Source organism: Tursiops truncatus, chromosome 9 (assembly GCF_011762595.2).
Source record: "Tursiops truncatus isolate mTurTru1 chromosome 9, mTurTru1.mat.Y, whole genome shotgun sequence".
Lineage (NCBI taxonomy): Eukaryota > Metazoa > Chordata > Mammalia > Artiodactyla > Delphinidae > Tursiops > Tursiops truncatus.
In genome coordinates this window covers 81,758,489-81,785,406 of record NC_047042.1, presented here as the reverse complement: position 1 = coordinate 81,785,406, position 26,918 = coordinate 81,758,489, and the positions used below count along the sequence as shown (strand labels likewise).

The following is a 26,918-nucleotide window of genomic DNA, read 5'->3' as shown; positions in this document are numbered from 1 at the left end:
GGCATTAGCCTTTCCTTCTGCTACAGCAGGAAGAGGGGAATCCCCTCATCTCCCTCGGCAAGTCCCTTCTGGCCCCCTGTGGGGGCTCTGGTGGGTCCTGCCAGAGGACAGGCCCAGCAACTTCCCGCCTGGGCCTGGCGGGGCCGAGCCTGGCCTTTCCTGCATGGAGTGTCCTGGGCACTGCTTGCCGAGCTGCTAAGGTTCTTGAGGGCAGCCACGTGCAGATGAGTCAAAAGAGAAGATCCCCAGCCTTCTGCATGATGGCCATGGTGTCAGGTACGCCCACCAGGCCCCAGGAGTTGCTTGGAGCTCTGAAGGCCTGCCCTGCTTCCCACGACTGGCTACGTTTCTAGGGGGTGTGGCCAGGCATATGGACTAGACCTCAGGGGTCATTCAAGTGCCCAGATCTCCTGCTGCCTGGGGCTGACGAAACCCTGGGCTCTGGCCTCCACCATGACCAATAAGGGCTGCAGACAGCATGTACTATTTTATTGGGCCTCAAAAGCTTTAAATACAGAAATGGGGAGGGCTGGCAAAGGGGCAGACGTGGACACGCTGGCATTTGAGAATGGACGTATCAGAGAAATCACATAATCAACAGCTGGACAGAGAGCTGGGGAAAAGGGGAGTCTGGGATAGAAGTGGGGTGCCAGCTGGCCTTGGCTGCCAGGATCATGCCCTCCATAGGACAAAGTCTTTCATGTTTCTTCCTGATCTGAGGACAAGTTTTAGAAAACAAACCCCTAAAGAGAAACAAAACCAGCTGGGAGAGACAGCGGCTGGCAGTGCCTGTCCTCACAGAAGACAGTGGCCTGTCCCCTGAAAGCCTTGGGCTCCCCCACCCCCCGTCCCCAGCCCAGATGCCACCCTACAAGACATTCCCATACACTGAAGCAAAGCTGGACCCAATCTATGCCCCCCATTTGAGGTCTGGAGCTGAAAACCCCCTCCCGGCAGAGGAAGAGGTACTGGCGTGAGCGGTGATGGGGGCCAGACCCGATTCCCTCCTTAGCGGCTGTAGCCAAACTCATCTGCGTCATCGGCTCGGAAGTCTCCGTAGCGCCACAGGTTCAGCTGCGAGGAAACAGAAAATGGCTCTTCAGGGAGGTGGGACCTGCTGGGACCCAAACGGCCAAGCCCCTCTCTCAGCACCCTCGGGGGCTCCTGAGGCAAAAACTCACCCTGGCGCTCTTGGCCGACTCCTGGGCGTTCAGGTATTCTGTGATCTGGCGGGACAAGAGGACAAAGGGGTGGTCAGGGTGAGGCCCAGGTCACATCACTCCCCTGCTCCTCGGGTCCCTCCACGTAAAATCCAAGTGCAGAGTCACAGTCTCCTAGCTGTTTCTCGACTCTCCATGCTGGCTGTTTCACCCGTCTGAAACACGCTTCCCCTTCCTGTCCACCTGGCTACCTATCCTGCCCCTTCACGTCTGTGGTCAAGTATCGCCTTCTTAAGGAGGCCTCCAATGACCCCATTTAAAATCACCACCACTCCCTCCGACATACTCCTGAGACCCTTTCTTTACTTCTACTTTCCCTTTTTCCATTGCACTTATCGTCTAACATTTAATTTTGTTGACTTATTGTATTTATTTTCCTTTTTGTCTCCTCATGCTTGAATGTAAGCTCCATGGAATGTGGTCTCTTGTTCACTGAGATCTGTCGGTCCTCAGTAAACATTTACTGAAAGAATGAGTAGGTGAACGAACGAACACATTAGGTGTTTCTAGACACCAGCGACGTTATGGGTAGCTTCATAGGGCGGACACTGGGAGCTCCAATTTTATAGGGAAACTTAAGCTAACTCCTAGGAGTGACCTAGGAAACTGGGGGGAAGACTAGGGTCAGGCCCCTCCTGTCCAGATGAGGCACAGAAGTGACTCACACTGAGGTCTTCTTCCAAATGAGTTAATCAACTTGCAGAACCAGAGCCATGGATCCACAAACCACCAATCATTATGCGGGGAGAGAGGAAAGGCAAAAGACGGGGGAGAAGGGGAAGCAAGGCCACAGTGGAGAGAGAAGAACACTGGTTTCAACCCTGCCGCTCGTGTCCCTCCACTCAGGAGTGCGGGGGAGCTGGGCGCTGCAGAAGGGCACGAGCTTCCCACCGGCCTGGCCTGTCCCTCGAGGCTGGCGTGTCGTGGGGAGAGGCTGGGGGAAACTGGGATGAGAACGGGGCCGAGCGGGAGAGGCCTGGTCCTCGTGATCAACAAATGAGCAGTGCAAGGAGGTTTCCCAGGTGTCAGCCCCCGATCCTCGTGGCCCACCCTATCGAGCAGCCGGGCTGTCTGTGCTCTCCTCACGTCATGAATGGGAGACTCAGGCTTCCAAAGGCTGATCTCTAGGGCCAGATGTCTCAGGAGCGAGGGAGGTGGGGCTCAGGCCCGGCTCTAAGCCCTGCGCCTCTCCAAACAGGCTGGAGGGGTGTCGTGGCAGAGTGGCGCTGAGTGCTGGGAGCTGGTTATGGACTGGGAGAGGAGCAGGTGAGGACAGGAGACAGCACAACAGGCTGTGACCTTCTCCATGCCACCCCTGGCAGAGCTTCCTAGCCTGCCACCGGGGGTACGGGCAAAGGCAAACTTTCCGCTCCAGTTTGCAGCTGTGTTTTCTGCCGAACCAGCAGCCAATTAATTTGGGATGTAATTAGCTTTTAAAATTTTAAACCCCAACGAACCCAAATCCATTATCTTTCCCCAACAGGAGCAGCAAGACGGTGGGTGCCCCACTCCCCCTCTGGCTCCCGGTGCAGTCCCCTCCCAGTCCCCCCATGACAGCGGTGGGAGGCACGAGGGACACCCCACATCCACAGCACGTACCACCTTCTGGAACTGTTTCTCCTTGCGCACCTCCACCATGACCAATCCCTCCTTCACCAAACCCAGCCCCACGTCCCCCTTGGAGTCGGCAAACTGCAAGGTGACGTGGGGACAGCCGGCGCTCAGGTGCTCCACGTTGAGCAGGCACTGCGTGTTCTGGATGTCCCGCACCACGCTGTCCACGGCGTCTGTTCGAGCATCCTCCTGCGGCAGGGACACAGCCCGGTCAGCGTGAGAGGCGAGCGCCAGCCACGAGCCGTGAGGGCCCAGGTCCTGTTCACGGACTTCAAGGACGTCTGCCCAGCACGTGCCGGCATCACCTCACTCCCGGCTTAGACCCCAGCGAGGGAGGAAACAGGCGCTGGACGTGGAGGGCCCCCTTTCCCACAGCCCCTCCCGACTACAACACGAAGAATAACCTCCCTGCCCAGGCAGACAGGGCCCGACATCTCCTGCTGCTGCCCGCAGGGCCCCCAACACCCGGCTGCGGTTGCTGGACCAGTCTTCGCCCAACGTGCCCTGGCCCACCAGGCCCCCCGTTTCTCAAGAGCCAGCTCAGAGGCTCTGACGCCACCGTCCCTCAACCTCCTTGGCCACACCTCTCTCCCCCGTGACTAACAGACCATCACCATTGTTTCTACTCCTCCCATCAGCCAGTGGGACCTCAGTGGAGGATTTCCGGCAGAGGTGTGACACGCTCAGAGCCGTTTGGGGGCAGTTACTCCTGGCGGCATCGTCTGAGCCTGGAAGGAGCGCTGGGAGACCACCGCAGCCGAGAGCCCAAGACGCTAGAGACAGTGGCCACTAACCAGGGACGCGCCGGGGGCTCAGCCCCGTGAGAGGGGGCCAGGGTGATGGAGGGGTGGGATCGGGACGGGGCTGGGCTTCTTCGTGCAGATACGTGCTGGGACTGCGGCAGCGTCTGAGCGTCATGGCACAGTCCCCGCTGGGGAAGGAAGGCGTGGAGACTCACGTCTTGGGGCACCTGGATGAAGGCGAAGGCGTACTCCGTGGCTTGAGCCGGGAGCACGCGAGTGCTGAAGGCGGGTGGCAGGGTGCCCAAGCGGGAGGACGGCAGGATCTCTCTCTGCAGAGGACACACCAGGCCGCAGCATCACACACTCGGAGCTCCCTTGCTCTCGGGGGACAACGCGCACGGCCAGGCCCCTAGGGATTCTAACTCAGCGCCTCCATCCCCCACCCCATCCCCCAGGGCTCATTTCCGAGTAGCCACATACACGGACCCGCCCAGTCCGCGAAGCCTGGGAGGTGGGAAGCTGGGCCTGGTGGTGGCACACCCGGTGGCTCCTACTGCATACCCAACCTGGTAGCTCAACTCTCATCACTGTCTCCACTTTTCCCCAATACCTTTCCTCTGTGACATGGGCTCCCTGACCCCTTTCCCACAGGCTGGGTGGGGGCCCTGGCTGGAAGAGCGCTCCAAGACGAGGGTCCAGGCAGCACCCCACCTGCTAGTGGTTCTGGCTCAGGTGTGTGGGGCAACCCCAGCCTGGCAAGACCCCTTCCTCTGTGTATTGCTGGGTGGTAAGGTGGGAGCGTGGCCCAGCCCTGGGCTTTCTATTAACGGCCCTTCCACACTAGTCCTCAGGAGCGGCGTGGCTCTGAACGACAGCGTTCTCTCCTGCTTACTGCTGGGAGGCTCCCAGGCCCAGCCCAAGGGACATTTCTCCCAGGGTTACCAGCCCCTTCCCAGCAAGCCTGGGTTTGGGATGTGCTGGGGATCAGCACACAAGGACCCAGCTGAGCACGTGGACCAGGGGCCTCCAGGGACCCACTCTTCAGAGACGTTGGGCAGAAGAGGAACCGGGGCTGGGGCTGGGGTCTGGACAGAGGACCACTCAGTGCTCACAGGCCTCGGACCAGAGATGCCAGTTTTGCCCAGTCACTCAGGGGTCACAGGCCTGTTAGAGGAACAGCAGAGAGGCCCACACCCTCACCATCCTGTCAGGGAGGGAGGGAGGGAGGGAGGGAGTCTAAGGCTCAGAGGGACCTTGGGGAGAGCAGATGGACTTGACCTAGGGGCCTGCTGTGTGGAAGGGTCCCTGGCGGCACTGGGGGCCCCTGCCTTGCGTACTCGTCCACCTCCGGGCCCCCACACTCACGTTGCCGTAGTCGATGTAGAAGACGTGTACTTTGGCAGGAGACTCGACTTTCTCCACTCGGGCGCGGTACCTGCAATGGCATCGCGGGCAGAACTCAAGGGACAGCCCTGAGGAGGCTGGTCTCCCTGGAGCGCCAGCGATGGCAGGGCAGGGGCCACAGCATTTCCCTGCTCAGGTCTCAGAGTGAACACCCATGGGTGCCACAAAGGGCAGTTCTCGGACTCCACAGCTCGGGTGCTGTGGCCACCCTTTAATGGAATCAGAGCATAGCTGGGGGCAGAGGAGGGAGAGGGCAGCGTGTGGAGCAGATTCATGTGTCCTTGGGGCACAAAGCGACAAGACTAATGACTAGATTGATGCCTGCTGTTTAAACCCAGCGCACTACCAGCAGCTGTAATCAGCCGGCGGATCTGCCTGGGAGGCCACAGCGGGGAACGCATCCACATCACCTCGTCACCCTGGGAAGGCCATGGGCCCCACGCTTGGTAGATCAGACATAAGTGACCTTCCTGCAGCCTGTGAGCGCTGCCGCTCACGTCCCAGGCAGCTGGGGTGGAGGGTGGCGGCTGGTCCGGGCTCACTGAGGACCAGCCTCCACCCTCACCTCACCCCCCAGCCCCACCCTGACGTCATTTTTCCTGCGTGGGGTGAGGGGGGTGCTGGAGAGCTCCAGCCAGCCAGGGCTCCCCCAAAGGAGTAGGCCAGGAGAGAGAAGGAGGGACCCTTCTTTATGCCAGAGGCTGACTGCAGAAAAACCACGGGTTAAAGCGCAGGCCGCAAACGGGCTGTGGGCCACAAAGAGGGCCGCTCCGGGGAGCAGCCCAGGTGAAGAACAAGCACCCGGTGGAAGCGGCCACCACGGCAAATGCCTGAGGTCTGGCTAGTGGCTCTGCAGGCCTGGGCCCTGGGGACAGAACTGCTGCTGCTCCTACTTCAGACTCTTTGCCCTGCTCGGGTCCAGGTGGCCTACCATTCTCCGTCTACAAATTTGGCAATGCAGAATTCGCCCCGGCGGGGGGCATAGGAGCCCTCGACGGGAGGGTGGCTGGAGATGTCATTGCGCATGTTCTCCATCAGCTTCTCCAACTGGGTGCCTGTGGGGAGGTACAGGGAGTGAGACCTGGGTGCCATGTGCCTTGGAGTATCATCTCTAGATGGGGCTGGGGAGTGGGCAGGGTGTGGAATGCTGTAGGGTGCCCGTGGCACTGGCTTGCCCCCGTCCCACAGGGAAGTCCTCTTTGGTCCCTGGTCGAGGAGGTTTCACAGTATCTTGCTGACACTTCAGGCCTTAGAGGCAGCCAGTCTCCCAGTCTCGGCTCTCCAATCTACTGGCCATGGCCAGAGACGCCCTAGGGAACGTTCCTGGGCTCTGGTTTAGGAGGTAGAGGAAATGAGTGGACACTAAGCAAGGCCAAGGCCAACCAGCCTTCTCCATTCCTACCAGGGCGGGCCCTGGCCTGGGCGACAGAGGCGGTGACGGACAGCAGCCACTCTCTGCAACGTCTCCTGGGGGCAAAAGTGGAGCTGAAGGATGGCCCCATACGACCCCGGACAAGGAAAGGGCCTCAGAATCTGCGCCGGGCAAGGTGGGGAACAATTCTGGCAGCACGGCCCGGTCTCAGTCTATTCAAATGTGGACACTCTGACCTGACGCGCCCCGTGAGACACATGCTGAACTGAACCTCCAAGTGCTGCCAGGCTGGGTTCCCACCCTCCCACGCCAACTCACTGCCCTCCTCATTTGGGGGGAGGGAGACCCCTTCCCTGCCTTGTCTTTCCCGAACCACTGCCCCTGGGTCATCGGTCCCTGCTGCTGGTCTGTTTTTCACTGGGTGTGGCAACCCCCAAGGTCTTCTCAGTGCCCTCCCCTGGCTCCTTCCTGCCACAGCCCCTCACCCCTACTCTGCTGAGCATCAGCCCCCAGTGGCGTCTCCTTTGTGTCCCTCTGGGCCCGACTCAAGCTCTCAGCAGGCCCTTTGCTCCCCCTTCCCTCTCTGAGGCGAGGGCGGCTGGTAGTGGGGAAGGACTCGCCCCCCCATCCTCAGGGCCCCCGGCCACTCTGTTACAGGGGCCTGACACATGACGGCCGTTGGTACGCTTGTCACAGGGGGCCTTATCCATTCCCTGTCTGGTTTATGTTTCTGCCACTACACTGGGAGCTCCTTCGTGGCACAGACCATAGCTCACTCGGTTCTGCTTACTTTCAAGAGACCCAGTAAAGCCCCGGCTGTGCAGGGTGCCTGATGACTGCAGTGCTGAAGAGGGGCCCGCAGGCGTTTACCCTGTCCACACTCTCGGGTCCCGATGCCGGTGTTCACAGGACGGTTTCAGGGACTTTTCAGAAGGCGCTGCCCTCCCCCCAGCCCGGCAATAAACCCTCCGTTCTCCTGCGCCTGCGTTCCTCGCCCAGACAGTAAAATTTCAGGGACTAAGAAGCTACCTCTACACAGACAAGGTCCTGCCATACTTGGTCTATTTTTATTATTATTATTATACTTTGCTCCAAGGCAACAGTTCTGCGAACAGGCAAAGCCCTCTGGGAAGTCCTTACACAGAGCCCGGTTGGTCATTTAGAGCCAATGGCAATGTGTTCATCATTTCACCAGATCCTTCCCGAAGGCAGGCTTTAATTAAGAGAAGGGAAACAGGGCCAGAGGACGGCCCTGCCTCCAAGAAGGGTAAAAGGTTTCAGGAGAGGGAGGCTGTGTACGCTGAGGTTCATTTCCACGGATCTGATGGAAGGCAGGGTTTTCTCTGGAGCCTACACCTAGCCAGATGGCGTGCCACACAGCACCTCACTCGCTCCTCCAATCTTCCAACAATACACGGTTTCCCCCAAGTTCTCCTTCTCTCCCTGTTATCTGCCTTGGCTACCACTCAGTGCAGTCCTGGCTTCCGAGAGCAATCAGAGACAGGCAGGCAGGGTACAGAGCTGGCACGGGAAGCCTTTGAGATCACAGCCAGTAGGCGGGCAAAGGCCTTGAGCCCTCAAGCTCTGTCTCCTGGAGACTCCGGGGCCTGTTCTTACTCAAGGCAGGTCTACCCAGCAGGACCCAGAGGCCAGGTGGAGCCTGCCTGGGAGCCGGGGTACCCTGGGCAGGGTCTTCTTTGAGTTCCCTTTCCCCAAGCTCTCCAAGGGCCATTCTCGCTGGCTTCTGTGCTTAGGAATAGCTCTCCTACCTACCTGGGCCACCACCCAGCCTGGAGGCCCCCTCCCGGCTTCAGTCCCAAGGCAATGGCTGGGCCCCCTCTCACCAGGACTACAGCTGGCCACAAGAGAACTGAATCCTTCGGGCTCATCATTTCCATCTCCGCCCCTGCCTGGCTTTGCTCCCCTCCCAAGTACAGCCAGCCCAGGGCTCGAGGTGGTCAGTCTTTCCTGGTGAAATGACATTGCCACAAAAGCAGGTACCTGCCTGGGAAATATCATTAGAGGGGAGGCGGCTGAGGCGAGGCTGTTGACAATCTGGAGTGGGCCTGGAGGTGAGGCCGGGGAGGGTGGGCAGAGCCGCACCCTGCCACCTACGGGGCTGCGTCCAGTGTCACCGACACCTTCAGCCCCCTCCACCCTGTAAGGATCTGGCTCTGTGGACTGAGAGCTGGCTCTGGGAGCTTTTTCCTCTGACCTCAACTAAAACGTTTCCCTGCAGAGGGTGGCAATGAGAGGAGGGAGGTCAGGATGGCGAGAGTGAAGGGAGTAAAGGTGGGAAGCTGGGCTGGAGGGGCCCCAGCGCAGCTGCTGTGAGAGCCGCTCTACTGCCCTCTCTCCTCCAGAAGCCTGAGGTCTCTGCTGAGGGGACCCTGGCCACGGTGCGCTGCACTTGAGGGTAGGAGGAAGGAAGAGGGTGGAGAGGGAGGGTCCTTCAGAAAGACTTTCTGGGGATGACTTCCCCTAGAGCACCCCCAGTTACCGTGGCAACTGGCTACCACTCAGGGCTGTGGCAACCTCTGGAGAAGGAGAAACCCCAGCAGAGACGAGCCCAGGCTCCCCCTCCTCCCCTCCCAAGGAAGCTGAGGGGGAGAGGCACTGAGCTGAGCCAGCTTGTGCTTCCTGACCACACAGAGACAATCTGTCCGTTGCTTCCTGATACACGTTGAGGGCTACAAATCCTCCTGCACAGCCCTGCCAGGGGTGTCTGGGACTAAAACAATTACCTGAGAGTCTCCGAGCACCACCCAGACAAAACTGGTTACCTCACCAGTCCTCAGAGGACCTATTCAGCCTCGCCCGCTCCCAGGCTCACTTGCAGCTGATAAAACGACCTCGGGCCCGGGAGGTGGGCAGCAGCCGCAGGCTATTTTGGGGAGGCCCCCGGAAGCCCTGGGCTGTGTCCCTCCCTCCCACTCAACAGAGGGGCCCTGAGGCGGGCCAGATCATGGCAGCAGCCGTGAGGGGCCGCGCCTGTGCGCTCACCCGTCTCCACATCCTGCACGTAGAAGTGCAGGTCGTCGGTGATCTCGGTCACAAACACTGGCTTGTAGCTGGCCGAGCGCTCCTTCTCCTCCAGCACGGGTGCCACCTCCTCCACGGGCTGCTCCTCATAGCGAGCCCAGACCTGCGTGTGCCGTCAGCACAGGGGAGGAGGGCACGAGGAAGTGAAGTCAGAAAGGGTGCCAGGAAAGGGGCTCTGGGCAGGGGGAATCACTGCCCCGGGAAGTGAGTGTGGAGGTGATGTCACCACAGGACGAGCCCCTGGAACCCTCCTACCCCTGGGTGGGGATGGGGAGAGCACTTCCCATCCAGCGGCTCTGACAGGCATCAGAAGCAACTGGGGAGCTTATTGAAAACGTAGATGCCTGGGTCTCACCCCAGCCTGCCAAATCAGGATGTGCTCTCAGGGTCCCAGGGAAAAGGAATCAAAAGCAAAGTCTCCCCAGCAATTCCCATTCCCACGCATACCAGCGTGTGAGAACCTGGGTCCCCATCTCCCTCCCTCACACCACCCTGTGGGGGTCACTCTGAACTCTCCAGGCCCTCCCACTGTCACAGGGCCACAGGCGCTCCCGAGACTCTCCAAGTGACAGCCCTGGGCCGCGGAGGCGAGGGCTGCCACTGGGCGAGCATGCCTCGGTTCTCACCTCCAGCAGGCTGCTCTGATCCCGGCTCAGAAGCTGGGCCACACCCCTCCACCCTTCCCTCTCCCTCCCTCCCCTAGCCCTGCACTGTCAGGGCTGTAGCGGCTCAGAAGCTGATTCGGGGTGACAGCACGTCAAATCCAATCCTGCGGCCAGGAGATTATCCCAGTAGTGAGGCCTGTCATAGCAGGGGAGGGAGGTGGCTCTCCATCTGAGTGCTGGAAAGGGGGTGGGGGAGTACGGGGGACTGGACCACACACAGGGTCCCACAGACACACACACAGGAATGAGTGGGGTGGTGATAAAATATTAGCCCAAACCTTACATGCTTACTAGGTACCACACTAAACGTTATCCAGGTAACTGGCTCATTTAATCCTCACGACAGCCGTTTGAAAAGGTATAAACGTCACCCCTGTTTTTACAAATGAAGAAACTGAGGCACACAGGCTTGCAAGATGTAGCAGAACCAGGATTTGAACACAGGCGGCCTGGCCCTAGAGCTCTTCAAGGGGAATTTTGGCAGTGACTGGGCCTCTGGACACAAAAGATAGTACTGAGCAATGGGGAAAGTTGTAGGTGGGGAGATGTGGACTCTGGTCTTTTCATTTTGCCCTTTACTTTGCTGTGTGACTTTTGTCAAGTCACATGCCTTCTCTGAGTCGCCTGTTCTTCCCTTGCAAGAGGTGGCAGAGTATGACCACATGATCACGCAGCTAACACGCGGACTCCTGGGGGGCATCAGGAAGCAGCTGAAGGGCAGGAAGGCTGGAATTACTGAACCACTTTGGGCCACACCCGCAGAGGCCATGCTCCTGCTTTTAATGTGGCACGAGTGTGTGTCCTTCCATAGGAGAGGCAAGGGCCCCGAGAAATGGAACGAGCAACAGGGACTTTCTGAGCCCGGGCGAGGCTGCCAGAGGGTGGCGGAGAGGGATGGGAGAGACATCAGCTGGGCCCAAACTTCTGCCCCCTCCCCAGCAGTGGCCCTCCTGACCCGGCAGTCTGTCCTCTGCCCCCTTTTCCCACCACACCACCCTCCAATCTGTCTGCACTCAGTGCCCCTACCCGCTCCAGACCAAGTCAGCAGCCGTCCCCTCTCCCATCGTGCTCCCTCCTTTCCTAGCACACAGCGGGTTGGAGAGGCAGGGCCCCTGTACTGCCTCCTGCGTGGGCCCCATCCTAACCCCACCCGGCTGCTTCTTCCGTGTGGATGAATTGGGAACAGACTGACAGGCTGAGAGCAGAAACTGCTAAGGACTCCTCAAGTAAAGGTGCCTCAGGCGACAGCATCAGGTTTCCTCCTGGGAGAGAGGAGGCGGAGCATCTTCCCCGGCAGGTGCAGGGTGGGCAGCGGGCTAGAGGTCACAGATGATGCAAACAAAGCCTCGGGTTGGCCCTCAGGCCCCTCTCCTACAAGGAGGCAGCAACGGGCCAGTCCTGTCGGTGTCCCACAGCTCCAGGGGCAGCAGGAGGGGAGCACAGGGGTGTATACTGCTGCCTCCTCCTCAGATGGAGGAGCTCCACTTGTAAGACAGGACGGGCTTGGCCCTTCAGTCGTGGAGCCGTGCAGGGTCCCTGCCCAAGCTGGTCAGTGTGGCTTCCTGGTGGGAAGCAGTCAGTCAACTGGATGGGCTTGGCCACCCAGGTCCCCACCCTTAGAACCAGGGCCTGTTTGCCCACACTGGCTTCTGTTGCCCCCTGCAGAACCTGGGCAGGGAGGGGACAGACACATCAGCAAGACACCCTCTGTGACCCCTCCATGGCCCTGGCTACAGACACAAGTGGGCAGTGGGCAAGGGAAGCCCCTCCCTCCTCTGCTACACGCTGCTCCGTCGCGCCATTTCCTGTCCTGCTCAGATCGCTTTTGCATTCCGGGGCCAGGTCAGGAGTAGAGGCTGTCTCCCCTCCTGTCCTCACCCTGCCCCTGGCCCTCCCTCCTCCCCGGGGAGCCCTGGGTGCACCTCCTGGCAAACGATGGGCAGTGTGGACCGAGGCTCCACTGGCTGCAGCCTTTCCTTTCTAAATCCTGTTTAGTATCGCTGCTCAGGAGGCTCCGGAGGTGGGGCTGGCATGGGGCCAGTGGGGTGGAGGCCTTCAAGCCCGCGTCGGGGAAGCCAAGCTCAGTAAAGGCCAACCAATGGCCAACAGAGCCCTGTCAAGGGCCCTGCTGGGGCACAAAGGGGGAGGGGCGATGGGGGAACAGTCCAGACAGCTGCCATCTGCGGCTCCCTCTTTGGTCCTCAGACCTGCCCAGGATCCCTAAAGGAGGCGGAGAGGGGAGCCCTGCATCAGCCTCCTACAGAGGAAGGGGAGGGCCTGACTAGCCTCTTCATGAGGAGAGGCGTCTGCAAGGCACAGGGAGGAATTAGGCCTGGCAGGGAGGCAGCTAAATTCTCAGAGCTGGGAATACAGCACTGCGGGGTTTCCCCAGACAGACCTGCTCAGAAACGTACACGCACATAATCACACCCACCTAAGACTTCTGCTTGCTCCTCGTCTCACAAAATCTCTCCGTATTACTTTCCTCAGTCAGCTCACAGGTACCACGATGATCTTTTAACCCCAGATGTGCCCGTCTCTCAACAGCTAAGGCAGCTCTCGTGGGGTCACCAGTGGGGCAAGGCTGGGGATCCCGGGGACGCCTCAGATATACAGTTTACTGTCCCCCAGAGGACCACCAACTTCTCTGAGTGCAGCTAACTGTGAGGGCCGCTGCAAGGCTCTGCCCACACTGTTCCTGGGTCCCGGCCCCACCAGGATAAGGCAAGTCATGTGAGGTCACCCCGGGATCCTCGAAGAGGCTGAGATGTGCGGGAGAGGGACCGAGGAGGCAGGCAGGCCCCCACCCTGAGGGTGGTGCGCCGCATTTTAATTGGACCGGAATAAAACCATGCAGCCTGAGTAAGTAATTAATCCCTAGCAATTACTCCTCAGCACCATCACGTGGCACCCGCGAAATGACGACTTGGGTTCTTTCAGACAAATCCACTGCGTAGTAAACAGCGATGCCCAGTTCAGCACCTAAGCAAGGGACCACCCTCCATCTTTGGCCAGATTCCCTTCTCTGTCCTCTCTCCTCTCAGAGGGGAGAAGATCACTCAGATCTGAAGAGACAGCTTCTCAGCTCAGGTGCTGAGTAGCCAAGGAGCAGGGCCGGGGGGCAAAGATGCTTTCAGAATCTGGGCCTTAGAGGCCGGTGCTCGCCACGCTGACACCCAGCTGCTAACTCGTTCAGCCTTTGCACGTGAGGCCCGGCACCACGTCTCCTCCATTTCCATGCGGCGGGCAGAGGACATGGAGGTGGCAGTCTTAAGTTCAGCTGCCACAAACAGGAACTCCAAGAGGAGGCTCCTCTGCTGGAGCCAAGGCTGTCTGCCTCCCCATCAGTCTAGGCAGAGGGTTTAATGTGAGCAGAACTGGAACAAGGAAGGGTGGAAATCTCCTTGGGGGCCCCATGGTGGCCTGCTCACTCCTCCAAGGCATGGACAGTCCCTGTCACCTGTCTTAGCTTTTGGGGCCACCTCTCCCCGGGGTCCTTCAGCCTCCAGTAGGATCGGTCACCTGCCCTAATCTCTAGGGGATGGGAATAAGACATACACAGAGATCCAAGAAGGGGTCCCGGACCGGGCCCCTGGGGGAAGTGATGTGTCCTCTCTCAGAGGACAGGTGGGAAGAGCCGGAGTGGGGGCGAGGCCGAGGGGCCTTCCGGGCCCCAAAGCCCCGACTCCCTGTGGCAGGTGTCTGGGTCTCGGCTCTGAGAGGCGAGTTGTAAGCCAGATGGCTGCCCCATGGGGAAAGAAACGTTTATTCCTGGAACAAATTTATGGCTCAGCATGGCCGTCCCATGAAATCCTCCTCAAACTCAGAGAAGCCCTGACACATTGGTGGCCAGCTGATTTATCCCCATTATCGGTGCTGGGCTGTAAGTCAGTGGCGACAGGCTGGGGGCGGGGGGTGCCGAGCCCGGCTCCCATCACCCAAACCACTGGGTTCTCTAATCGTCCATTTGTTTCCAAAAGCTGCTTTGTGACCCGCCCTCCTTGTCTCCTCAATGCAGTGTCTGCAGAGACTGATGGGCTGTAAATCTGGGTCCTAACAGCTTTATGCATCTCCTGGGGCAGCTTCCAAAATGGGCTTCCCTGCAGGGCAACGTGAAGGAAACTCAGACGTGGGCTGCAGGCCAACGGCCTCTCTGAGAGCACCGGAGGGCAGGGTGCAGGAGGGAAGGCTTCTTGGTCTCCTGCGGCCCAGGGGCTCCAAGGTCACCTTCCAGGCAGCTTCCTGCTCCAGGGCCACCAGAGCTGGCCCAACAGGGAGTGCTCAGAGCGGGTCCGGGGCCATCTCAGCGTGCGGTTCCTGACATGGGGTCTGAGACCAACGCCAACCGGGGTCACTCAGTTGAGGGGTGACAGAACCGCTTCTGTCTGTCGTATGGAGACAGCGGTGCTGGTGCGTGGGGGTGGAGGGGAGGGTGAGAGAGGCAGCCGCCTCCTCCCCGGCCAGGCCCAATTCCACAGCCTACCTTCTCTTTCTTCTGCTTGGCGGCCTCCTCGGCAGACAGCAGGGACTTGTAGTAGGAGCTGCGCTCAGCGGTGAAGTGGACCTTGGAGAGCGCGTGCTCCACCAGCAGGACGGACAGGTTGGCGCTGTCAACGTGCAGCCAGCCGATGAAGTTGCCAGCCTTGTCCATGCCCTCCACCTCCACCTCCACCTGGGGAGCAGAGACAGGGAGCGTCAGCCTGCAGCAGGGGCCCAGGGTGGGCAGCGGAGGAGAGCGGCCCTGGGCCACTGCCACCACCATCACTCCATGGGACAGGAGTAGCTGCAAGGATGAGTCAAGCAGAGTAGGAGCTGGTGGGAGGCTCTTAGAACACTTCACTTGAGTGCTGTGAGCTGGTCTATACTTTTCAGCCTCTTGCAGCCCAGAACCATTGTTGACAGATACATCACTGACAAAGCAACTTCAAAACTCCCCTCTCTTCTCAAATCCCCTCCCCTTGCTCTCGGCAGAGAGCTACTAGGGTAAACTTCACTCTCCTTAGCTTAAGCAAGCTCTGTGTGTGTGTGTGCACGCGCGTGCGCACAAGCATGTAGATAAAGGTCAGGGGTGAGACAGGCAGCGGCCATAGCTGTGGGGACATCCCACTCTTCTTCAGCACCCACTGAACCCCAGCTCTGCCCTGAAGACAGGCCCTGGGGGAGTAAGGCAATCCCCGAGGAAGGGGAACTTGAGTTCTTCCCAGAAGAGCTGAATGAAATAATGCTTAATGAAGGTAATGAAAGAGGTGGGATGAAAGCCAGGTGAGGAGAGGAGGGAAGGGGACAGGTGAGCAAAGAGATGTGGGCAGGAAGTACACTACCACACGGGGGCGGGGCGGCTCGGGGGTGATTCCAGCAGGAAGTTATCCCTAAAAATGCGTAACTGGAAGGGTGTGCTCACCACCATCAGCCCAGACCTCGGGGCGGAGTGCTAAGGCTGATCCCCAGACCCTGCAGGATCCCTGCAGAGCCCAAGGGCTCCCGGGCCTCCTCCCCTGAGGACTTCCCCAAGACCCAGGACCCCAGACCCGGCATGGACTCTGCTCCCGCCTCACGAAGGCAATGGCCCACGAGGAATTCCTTCTTTGATCCTCTCCCAACCTCTTTCTTCTCCTGCTAAAGGGGCCTGTAAAAGCCTTTGCTGACAAACGTAAAAACCTGTATTAATTTAAATGGCTTCAAGCTCGATTAAGCAATAAAATGAATGTCTAAATACCTGGGAATTCTCTGAAGCCTGGGCTGGAGCCAGTGGCAGAAGCCAAGGGCAGAGGGCTAGGTTCAAGGGGCGAGGGGGGAGGAGAGCAGCCCGCCCACCTGGCGGAGTCCTGACTCAGCAGGGAGAGACGCTGGACACGACTCCCTATAAGCAGACAGAGGCGGCTTGGGCGGCGGAGGGAAGGCAGTGGGGGTGGGACCCCAACTTCTTCCTACTCTTGAACACCCTTCTTCCTACTTGAGGTCCCCCCGTTACCCCTTCAGGTGGAACGCAAGTTCAACGACACCTGAAGCGGGGGTGTGGCACAGAAGGGAATACGCAGAGTTTATGAGAGCTAGAAAAAAAGAGATGTCATACCCATCCAGTCCAACTTGATTTTGTCGGCAGGGAAACTGATGCACAGACAAGGGAAGTGGAGCTCGCCAGGGTCAGAGCTGAGAGCAGAAGCCAGGCTGCCCTGCTGCCTTCTTTCCCTACCGCCCACTTGACTTGGGAGCAGAAAAGACCCTCCCCTCCTCTTCCCCCGCAGCCTCTGTCTCAGGAGCAGTCCTTCCTTCCTCCAGGCACACCTCTGATGTCCCTTCTTCGCTTTCCACTGGGTTGAGGCCGGCTCCCTCCACCACCCTGCACTTCCCTGCTACAGCCGGGGCGGGCAGAAGTGTTGGGCTCTGCTGCGCTGGGTCTACCCCACGCGGGCCTCACACCGCTGAGGGCTGGAGCAGGGAGAACCAGCGTCCAGCACCTGGAGGTGGCAAAACGTGTCTCTCCTTTCTCGAATTCTGGCCATCAATTTACTGGAGGACCTGCATTTGCGGGAGAGGTCAGGTGGGCAAAATGGTACTTGATAAAAAGCAGGGGCCCCAAGAGCTCATCAGCCAATAAGCCACCTGAATTCACTTGAGGTGAGTGACGGACGCCCTGAGGAGCCCTTTGCCACCTTTTAAATGCCCGGGGCGCTGAAGCACTGGGCGCCCCTACAGTGGGAGGGCTAAGGATGGAGGAAGAGGCTGCCAGGCTTGCCGTGGTCAGACAAGAACAGGGATGGGCAGATGATACATGAGAAGACCATCTCCTGCATTTGCCGAGCTTTACCACATGCGCTAAGGCCAAGCAGCAGCAGGTCCCAGGAGAATTCTGGGAAGAGCAGAGGGCTGCCTGCCTCGTGCCTGGGGGCTCACGAGACAACGGGTAGAGTACGGGGTGCTGACGCAGGCTCCCACCACCAAACCACTGGGCTCCTTTGCATCTGGGGGCTCAGGACACACCTGCTCACGACCAGCTGAAAGCAAATCAAACTGGAACAGTTCCTGGACCGACACTGAGCCCAGGCCCATGCCAGCACCCCCATTCCTGACCTCTTGTCTTCCATGTGCTCACTGCCAGGTGTCCTTTTCCTAGAACTGAGGATGGCTGCCCTGCTGGAGCACAAGGCCTCCCTCCAGCCCGAGGGCTTGCGGTAGGCTGGTGTGACAAGAAGCCTGATGGCCTCTCTTGGCACCAGATTCCTGGGATGGAGGCAAGAACCTCAGAGAGATGATTTGCAGAGGCAACTGGCCAGGTACAACCCTTCTCTCCTATAAGGTGCCCACGCTCAGATCCCACTCTACAAGGCCAATGTCGAATTCACATCTCACCCTGAGGCCACAAACCAGATGCCAGCCTCTCAAGGCTCCCACTAGAGGGCGACCCCGGCGACCAGCAGCCACACCTGGGGCCAAAACTGCTGGGGAGCAGCCAGGCTCTCCTGGCAGGTGAGCTCTGGCTTTACGCTTACCCGGCCGCTCCCTTCCTGCAATCGATCTGTTAACTTGGGCTTGACAAGCCCCTGGGCCCAGCCAGCTGCAGAGGAGAGAAATCTCTGGCCTTGGGCACTGTGCTGCCGCCCAATCCACCCTGGGTTGTGGAGGGAGATAAAGCTGTCGCCCCTGGGCCTCTGCTTCCCCTTTTATTACAGCTGCTGCCACCACAGTAATGTCTCAATCAAACAGCTGGGCTCAGGGGAAGCTGGGGTGGGCTTAGTGGAGGGATAGGGCTGGGCCAGTGTTCCCGCTGCTCCTGAGACGCGTGGCTTCCGCGGCCTCTCTGCCCTCACCCTGTGCTGTGTCTAGCCTTCTGGCCACGCCCCAGCCTGGATGGGCACAGGGGTTCAGTTTGAAGATCAAAGTCTTGACTCTTTAGCTCTGGGGAAGTTGCATGGGAACCAAGCAGAGGGTTCAGCAGGGCGCTCCCGGGGGGTATATGTGTTCATCCTTCATCATGTCTCTCTTTCATACTGACTGCTAGGAATCTGTGACTTGACTATGACATTATGTGGGTCCATACCTGTAAAAGCTCTGTTTCTGTGTTCAACTTTAAGACTCAGCCTCAGGACTCAAATTTCTGATATTTTCTCCTAATTAAAAAATATATATATACATATACACACGCATAGGCTTATATACAGTTATCTGGGGTACTTATCTCTATAAAGTCACCATGAACAAGGAATTAGGGAATCCTGAACCACTGTCCCCAGGGGAAACACAGGGTTAGGTTCCTACAAGACTCTAGTCCCATTTTTATCAACTTATCAAAACATAACCTTCTTCTATGAGTGTTTCTGTTTAAAGACACTGCATTTAATACATATTGATGATTCATTAACACTGAACTCACAGCCAACAGCACTGTAACTCATGCCTGAATAAAGCTTATCTAACACATGGATTTTCTCCTCAAGGCGCATCACAGCCTCTTGTACTCAGGAACACTAGACAGCACTTCAGCGCCATGCTTGGAGGCCATTTTTAACTACAACAAAAAGTGCAAAAACCGGAAAACCGTGGCACTAAATAGACCACGAGGAGGGCACTTGTTTGCAGAATGATAGCTGAAACAAGAAGGCAGAGCCACTGCCTGTGCAGCCTTAGCTGGGAATGTACGCGTCTACAAATGATCCAAAAAGCACCAGGAGTACTGACTGAGGTTACAAATAAATTTTAGTAATTAAGTGAATTCGCAAATATGGACTCACGTGTAATGAGGATTGACTATATACAGATACACAGACAGCAATTTCCTACAAGCTGCCTTGAACTGTAGACAGGAGTTAGGGGAGGCTCATTCTTGTCAAACACACAAGAAACCTCTTCTGGTTTCTTTCTGCTACCGCAGCATTAATGAGATAACCATTCATGGAGTGTGGTGTAGAGTGCGAAGCGGTATACAGCATGGCTACCTGTCTCTCTGGCATCTTGGAATGTTCCAGGAAGAGATCTGGACTCACCGTCTTCCTTGGGAGGCCTCCTACAGCGGCATGTGACCTCAGGTAGGTCAGGCCTTGGGTGACTACTACAGGCTGCCAGAACACTTCAGAAGCATGTGGGCATTTGGTGTGTACACAGGTGGGCTGATAATGGCCTTGAGGGGACCACAGGGTATGTGTACATGTGGACACAAGCAATGTCAGCAAGGGACAGATGATGGCTCTTCTCCTCACTGCCCCTCCTCAACTCTCAAACAGAAGCCGAATGCCGAGACCTAGCAACACACGGAGCTGGGGGGAGGAGACTGCCTCCGGAGAGACTGTGAGAAGGGGTGGTGCCACGTGGAGGAGGCGGCTTGGTGATAACTCTGGTTAAGACAGAGCAAGAGGGCTTCCCTGGTGGCGCAGTGGTTGAGAGTCCACCTGCCGATGCAGGGGACACTGGTTCGTGCCCCGGTCCGGGAAGATCCCACGTGCCGTGGAGCGGCTGGGCCCGTGAGCCATGGCCGCTGAGCCTGCACGTCTGGAGCCTGTGCTCCGCAGCAGGAGAGGCCACAACAGTGAGAGGTCCGCATACCGCAAAAAAAAAAAAAAAAAAGACAGAGCAAGAGCCTAGATGTCCAAAGGTCACGCCTGATCCTCAGGCACTGAAGGACACCGAGGTGCTTCCTCACTGTGCACCCCTACTGGTCTGGTCACCTGCCAACATCTCTCGTCCTGTGCTCTTGATACTGGCAGAGTGGGTGGGGATTTTGTGGTTCTGAACTAGGCCCCGTGAGGTGAGCTCGTCCAGCTTCCACACCACCCTCCTGTGAGGGCTTCCCTAAACCTCAGCCTGCAGTGAACTGAACACCTGGCCTGAACATCTATGGGCTTACTCTCCCTTTGACACGTAGGGGCCAATGTACAGCACAGAGGTTAAGAGCAGCAACTCTGGAGCCAAACAAATCCCCCCACCACCTGCATGAGCTCTGGCGAATCAGTTACCTTGGAACTGCAATGGTACCTGCCTCAAAGGATCTGTTTTGACGATAAATGAACTAATGTAAGTATGCTAAACACTTAGAAGAGTGCCTGACACACAAATGCTGCTTCTTCTTCTTCATCAATTATTTACTTCTGGGGAAGGGCAGTTATTTCATTTCAAAATGTCTTTATTCTCCACCTAGACTGTCAGCTCCAAGGCAAGTGAAGCCTGTTCTCTGAATCTGCTCCAGAGCTGGGTGTACTGACTGGGCCATGAGGTGGTAGAAAGAGCATGAATCTTGCAGTCAGACAGACCTGGGTTCAAATCCTAAATCTAGCCGTGAAGTTTTGGTGACGTAAAACTGCTTCCTCTTCCTTCAACTAAGGGCCAGCTGACAGCAGCCAGGCTGGTTACAACCAGCAGCAGCCCTGTGTGGCTAAGCTCAATTCCCTTGGTTCTTAACACCCAGAGTGGGAGCTGAGGGAAGTTCAGGCTGACGGGAAAACCTAATGAGTGACTGTCCCCAAACCCAGCTGAACAAACAGATGCCTTTCTAATCAGTGGAGGGGGGAGGGATCCTTCTCCACCACAGGGCCGATCGGGGATGTGGCCCAGCCAGCCATGCCCAGAGGGGGAGCAGCTAGCCCCACTGGGCCCGGGCTGCCTGCGGGGCCGGGGCAGCCAGCAGGCCCTGCTGCCTCACAGCGGGACACGTCCTCCTGTTCCCAAGCACATTAAGGTGCCACTAATGAAACTGTTCTGGCTTATTTACCAAATTAATACAAATGGCACAGGCTGTTAATTTGCACGTCTCCTAATTACTGAGGAAGCACTCCCGTCCCAGGCAGCACACACACCTCAGTGCCCACCCCAACAGGCTGTGGTCTCACCCTTCGCGGCTGCGGGTATGCAGGGAAGGGCAGGACGGGAGGAGGAAAGAGGAGACCCTGAGCAGTTCCCGCCCTCCACGGCTGGAAGCAACCCGGGGAGGGAAGGTGGCAGTGGCCCTGAACGTTTTGTTTCCCACAGCCCTCTTCTCAGCGGCTGGAGCGTCCTGGTCTCCCCCCCGCCCAACCCCACCCCCGCGCCCCGCCACTGGTCCCTTTCTGGATTCTGTCCAGCTTCTTATAACACAGTAACTACTTCGATCAAACAGGCGATGGGGGCGGAGTCATTCTTCCACTCCAGGCAGTGAGGCACAGGCTGCCGGGGTGCAATGCCGGGCCAGCCAGGCGAGGGGGTGTGCAGGAAGCAGGAGAAACAAAAGGCAGACAGGGGCTGATGTTCTTACAGAGCCGACGACGCTAACCTCTCCTGGCCCCCCAGCCAATCAGCCTTCTGAAAGAGTACTGTGTGCTGGAGAAGAAGACCAGATAGCTCAGCTGTAAGACCACAGAGGAAATTTCAACCACCTTGCGGGGTTCATTCAGCTGTCCCTCTCCTGCTCCAGGAGCCAAGCTGGATGCCCAGGGCTCTAAGTCTCGGGCAAAGCTGGAAACACGCAGGTCCCCTCCTGTAGCCTTCTTCATGGTGGGGTCGGGGGGAAGTGAGCTGGAGGCCGCCTCCACGGAAAGGCCAACCTAAATGAGGCAGCCAGGGGCACTTAGGGCAAAGGAATTTAAAAATATTGGACCAGGTAGGACATACAGCAGGGGGCGTTACGCTCCACGTGGTGACTCAGGGCAGCCAAAGGAGGCACAGCACAGAGGGGATTTTTGGCAATGCGGGAGGGTGGGGAGTCTCCCCTCCCATATAACCCACCTTCCCCTTTTTACGCGTTGGGAGGATGGAAAAGAGGTACAATCTGCCCCGGGAGAGCGTCTTGGGCTCTCTCTTGTGCAGTGCCTGAGGCAACACAGGAAATTACTGAGCCTCGGCCCCAGAGGCTGGGAGGCTGTATGTAGACTGCCTGGAAAACAGCCAAGGGCGATGCTCCCTTCCCCAAGGGAGGTGGCTGCCTCGGGTAGGACAGGTGATGCCAGCTGGGCAAGAGCAGCAGCTCAGGACACGCCTGCCCTGGGGCATCTGGAAAGGAAGACTTCCTGCACAAGGGGTGGCAGAGCGGGGAGGGGAGAGGTGCTGGCTGCAGGTTCCTCCAGAAGGTGCAGCAGGAGCGCGGATACCTCGGGGGAGGTGACATCATCGGCCCCCACGACAGGCAGAAGCCTCCGTCCTTTCCATATGCTGTCTGGTCCTAGCCCTGCTTTAAATAACCCCAAAGCCATCAGTAACAAGCCTGGAACTGGGAACAAGATAGGAATGAGACTTGGATGGCGAGAAGGCATTGAGAAGCATAGCAAAAACCCTGGACTGAAACAGCGATCCAGGGACCAGCTCTTCTGGGCTGGGGTGTCACACCCTCCTCCGGGCTGTTTCCCCACATGTTAGTGAGAGTTGAACCCGGTTTTTAAGGTTCTCTCTGCTCAGAACGTCCTAAAGTATGAGCTGGGCTTAGGGGTGGTGGCCCTCGTGGCGCACCAGTATGACTGGGAGTCGATGAGGGAGAAGACAGACAAGGGGTTACGTGGGAGAGAAGGGCAGGGGGGAGGCCCACAGGCGCATCGCCAAGCCCTGAGGGAGAGCCTGCAGAGAGGAAGAAAGGCACTCCAGCTCTTCCCAACCCGCACGTCCCATCCAGAGCTTCCTGCAAGAATGTGAGCAGAGATGCAGGGTGACCAGAGTGCAATTGAGCCTCCTTTTCCTGCCCCGCAGAGGTAGCCACGCCGCCGGAGAGCTGGGCTTTCCACCATCACTGATGCTGCATGAAGGCTGTAAGGTGCTGCCACAGCCGGAGCCGTGAACTTGAAGAGATACCTCACCTTCATATGGTAGCAGCCTAACACAGCGAACTCGTCCCCTCCACTCGCGGCCACACGCAGACACACGGCTGTCCTTCAGAGACGAAGAGCATTAACACAATGCAATTAATAATGTAACGCTCCGGAAGCCGCAGAGGCAGTGCCTATGAAATGCCTCCTGGGTCTCACTACCGCCACCCGCCGGCGGGGAGCGGGCAGGTGAGGGGCAGAAGCGGTACCGAGCTCCCCTGTGCTCCTGGAGTAGCAGGGCCCCAGTCCTCACCGGCGCCGCTGCTACTAACCCCTCATCACCTCCAGACCAAATGATGCTTTCAAGCCTGACCCGCAGCGCCAGCTGTTCCCAGAAAACCTCTTTTCTGACATTTGTGCGCTCGTCTAAGCCAAAGCCCTAGGAATGCCTGGAAATCAGGCTCGGGTTGGCAAGAGGGGCCAAGAGGCTCCTGGAAATTGAGGGAAGGCCGGAGCACTGGGCAAGGTGGCTCAGCTAGAAGTTCGGGGCTTCCTTCTCTCTCTCCTTGAACACCTCAGGGATGAGGGGTGGGACGGCAGAGGTGGGGGGTCGGGGGACAGCTCCTGGTCCCGCCTGAGGTGGAGAGGCAGGAGCCGAGGCGATCAGCAGCGTCTGAGTCTGCTGGGAAATGCAAACCTGCTGACTCCAGGCCTTTTCAAGCGGCAACGCAGTTTACCAACTGACGCAATCTGCTCCTCTGGTGCAGACAATAAGGAAAGCAGACTGTTCATCTTCCCAGGAAAACCCGGGGCTGGAAGCTGGAGGGAAATTTAACTCTCTCTTCCCTGAGGTTCAGGCAGGGAATGTGGCGGAACTGGGGGCCCTCGCTCTGCCCCCACCCCTGTCCAGGGCACCACCACTGACATCCTTTCCCACAGGTTTCCCGAGCCTGAGGCAGGCTTTGGAATCCCTTCTGGAAGTGGGGCGCACCTGAGCGGCCCCACTCCTCCTCATGTTCCCGGCTGATGTGGAGAAGAGCGGTCCCAGCCAAAAGGAGCGGCGAGGACTGCTCTTCATCTGGGGCCCCACACAGCAACCTGGGCCCCGGCCCTTAGCTTGGGCCAGGGAGCCAGCCGCAGTGGGTGTCCTCCCAAGCCCGGCCGGGGTCCCTGAGGCTGCCCCCGAGCCCTGTAGGGACTGAGCTGGGGTGAGAAGTCAGTTGGCCTTTTCTGTCAGAAGAAATTAGTGTGTGTAGGACCTGTGGAGGAACCGTATGAGGTTGTCAAATCTCTGACCTGAAAGTAACCAAATGTTGTCCAATCGGGTCAAATCCGAATGCCAGCTCCCTCTCTGTAGGCACTTACATCTTCCTGATGCCAAGGCCTGCTCTGGGGCACGTGCACTCTGCTTTGCCGAGCCCAGCTCTCAGGCTTTACGTGAACTGCTGTGGGTTTCTATGTGGACCCACACTTTGCCTTCATAAAGCACTTACGGTGGCGTCAGTAATCGTTTCTTTCCCTTCCACCCTGGAGAAAAAGAGCCTGGCTCTAGGGAATTCCCTGGTGGTCCAGTGGTTAGGATTCCACGCTCTCATTACCAAGGGCCTGGGTTCAGTCCCTGGCTGGGGAACTAAGATCCCGAAAGCTGCGCAGAGTGGCCAAAAAAACCCACCTGGCTCTAGATCACACCCTCACCTGCTTCCTGGGGCACCTGTTTCTATTAGTCACCTTCTCCTACAATCAACCACCCTGAGTCCCTTTCCATCAGCATCTACCTCTTTGCCTACAAATATCCTGCCCATCCTAGAAAACCTTGCTTTGACCTCACGTCCCATCCACTCGACCTCCTTCTCTTTGCCCAAAGAGTATTCACCTCACCTCCTTTCACTTCTCCATCCAACCTGGCTGGTCATCACTGTCGACATTCCAATGTGACTACCACTTCAGAGGTCACTCAAGCCCTCTTAACTGCCATTTTACTAATTTCTTTTAGGTATCTGACAAAGCTAAGCACTCCCCCTTCTATTTTGAAGCTCTTTCTAAGGCCTCTGTGATTCCCAGTCTTGGCGTCGTCTCCGTGATTTCTTGGTTTCAGTTGTGAATCTTTCGCACCAACACGCCCCTTGAATGTGGATGTTCCCCAGGGGGCCACCTGAGGCTGTAGACAATTTCCGTCCTGCATGGATCAGAGTCATGACACCACCACTCCTGTTTCCAGCCTAGCCCTCTCTTCAGGATTCACCTCCACCAGATAAATTTCAACGAGTCCAACCCTGAATCTACTATCTTCACGATAAAAGCTGCACTTTCACCTGCATTTCTTATCTCACTCAGTAGCACGAGCAGCTTAGAAATCATCCTCGACTCCTTTTATATTCACAGTCAATCTCCAGGTCACAGTGGTCCTGCTTCATAGACATCTCTTGAATTCTCGCCCTCTTCTTTAATCTTATCGCCACTCCCCGAGTTCAGGTCCTGGCTGTGGGTGACAGCCCCTCACTGGCATCCCTGCCACCAGCCTCGCCAGTCCCTAATGGCCCCTGGATGATGCTGCAGTGTGTGGCTTATCACAGGCTGTGCGGTACAGTGGTTAGATGCGGGCTCTGTAGCCAGACCATCTGGGTTCACATTTGCTCTGCTGCTTGCCAGCTGTGTGGTCCTGGGTGGGTTTTTAGCCTCTCTGGGTCTCAGTTTTTTCCTATTTGTCACATGGGCATAATAATGGCACCTACCTCAAAGGGTTTTTTGTTTTGTGTTTTTTTGGCTGCGTTGGGTCTTCGTTGCTGCGCGCGGGCTTTCTCTAGTTGCTGAGAGTGGAGGCTACTCCTTGTTGCGGTGTGTGGGCTTCTCATTGCGGTGGCTTTTCTTGTTGTGGACCACGGGCTCTAGGCACGAGGGCTCAGTAGTTGGGGCTTGCGGGCTCATCAGCGCAGGCTTAGTAGTTGTGGTGCACAGGTTTAGATGCTCCGCGGCATGTGGGATCTTCCCGGACCAGGGATAAAACCTGTGTCCCCTGCACTGGCAGGCTGATTCCCAACCACTGCGCCACCAGGGAAGTCCTCAAAGAGTTTTATTAAAGAATAAATGAACAGACCCAAATTAAACACTTAAGAAGAGTCTGGCACATAGTAACTTTTCAATAAACGTTGTTACTTTGCAAAGAAACCCCAAATTGGATCAATTTTTCCTTTGCTGAAATCCTTTTCTTGTTCTCTACCAAAGTTCAAATTCCTTAGTACAGTAGAGGATAAGCTCCTTATAAAACTGGGTTCTTACTGGTCTCATCGTCTACCATTGTGGCCCTCATTCTTTTGCTTTAGCCACGCCAATCCACCTCCAGCTCCACACAGATGCATCGTCCCAGGCCTCTGTACAGGCTACTCCCTCTGGCGAGAATGCTTCTTCCTATTACTACACCTGTGAACTCCTACTCTACCCACCATTAAGATTCTGCACACTTGAACCACTCCTTTATATACTTAATGCTTTTCCTCACAGCACTTTGTTCATACCAATATTAACTATAGTATCATCTGATGGGCATTTATGAATGGTCCACCTTATTAATGGCACATGGTAGGCACACAACAGATAGACGATGAAAGGTAACAGTTCCTAGCTTCTCCAGACCCCTGGCAGAAGGAAAGTTCCTGGGACAGAAAACTGTCTTTGGGGAAGTCCAGTGGCACCCACCTGACTGGAAAAGGCCTGTTTCAAGAACCCCTCTAAGGTGACAAGGCTGTCCCACAGCTGCCGCATCACAGCAGGTCTGCTCATAGGAGCCAGAGGGGCAGAAACTGGCTTCGGTCAGTACGGCCAGCAGTGATGACTCAGAGGCACCCAGACGTCACGAGCAGAAGGGGCTGCTTTGCACTTGGCTTTGCCTGTACTGAACATAACTGCAGCGAGCCTGGGCTCTTCTCTTTATCCAGGCAGGAGCGCAGGCAGCAGCTGCATGGGCCTCCCCTGGTCTCCTACACACCCCCCACTCCTGGCCACCACCCCTCAGCAAGGCAGGGGTAGGAGCGAAAGCTAGAGGAGGAGTTACGAGGACAGGACAGGGCCCTGACCACCGTCAGGTGCTGAATCCTCCAAGCCAGGGGCTGGGCGTGCCCGTCAGGCCACGGTCAGCTGAGGGAACATCTGAGCACAGGGCTGAGAAA

At 57.5% G+C, this 26,918-nt stretch overlaps 1 protein-coding gene across 2 annotated transcripts in view; it reads right to left on the bottom strand.

The window, feature by feature from the left end:
• Nucleotides 1-468: 468 nt before the first annotated feature.
• SND1 (staphylococcal nuclease and tudor domain containing 1) overlaps nucleotides 469-26,918 on the bottom strand; it is a 417,911-nt gene continuing 391,461 nt past the window's right edge. Inside the window, exons 17-24 of one of the 2 annotated variants that reach the window (XM_033863201.2) lie at nucleotides 14,544-14,732; nucleotides 9,357-9,498; nucleotides 5,913-6,036; nucleotides 4,943-5,012; nucleotides 3,793-3,906; nucleotides 2,820-3,023; nucleotides 1,182-1,226; nucleotides 469-1,074 (exon numbers count right to left, since the gene is read on the bottom strand). In XM_033863201.2, the coding sequence (XP_033719092.1) occupies nucleotides 1,009-1,074; nucleotides 1,182-1,226; nucleotides 2,820-3,023; nucleotides 3,793-3,906; nucleotides 4,943-5,012; nucleotides 5,913-6,036; nucleotides 9,357-9,498; nucleotides 14,544-14,732 (954 nt within the window). In that variant the 3' untranslated portion in view covers nucleotides 469-1,008. The remainder of the gene's footprint in view (nucleotides 1,075-1,181; nucleotides 1,227-2,819; nucleotides 3,024-3,792; nucleotides 3,907-4,942; nucleotides 5,013-5,912; nucleotides 6,037-9,356; nucleotides 9,499-14,543; nucleotides 14,733-26,918) is intronic. The other variant, XM_073809898.1, reaches the window with a different exon arrangement.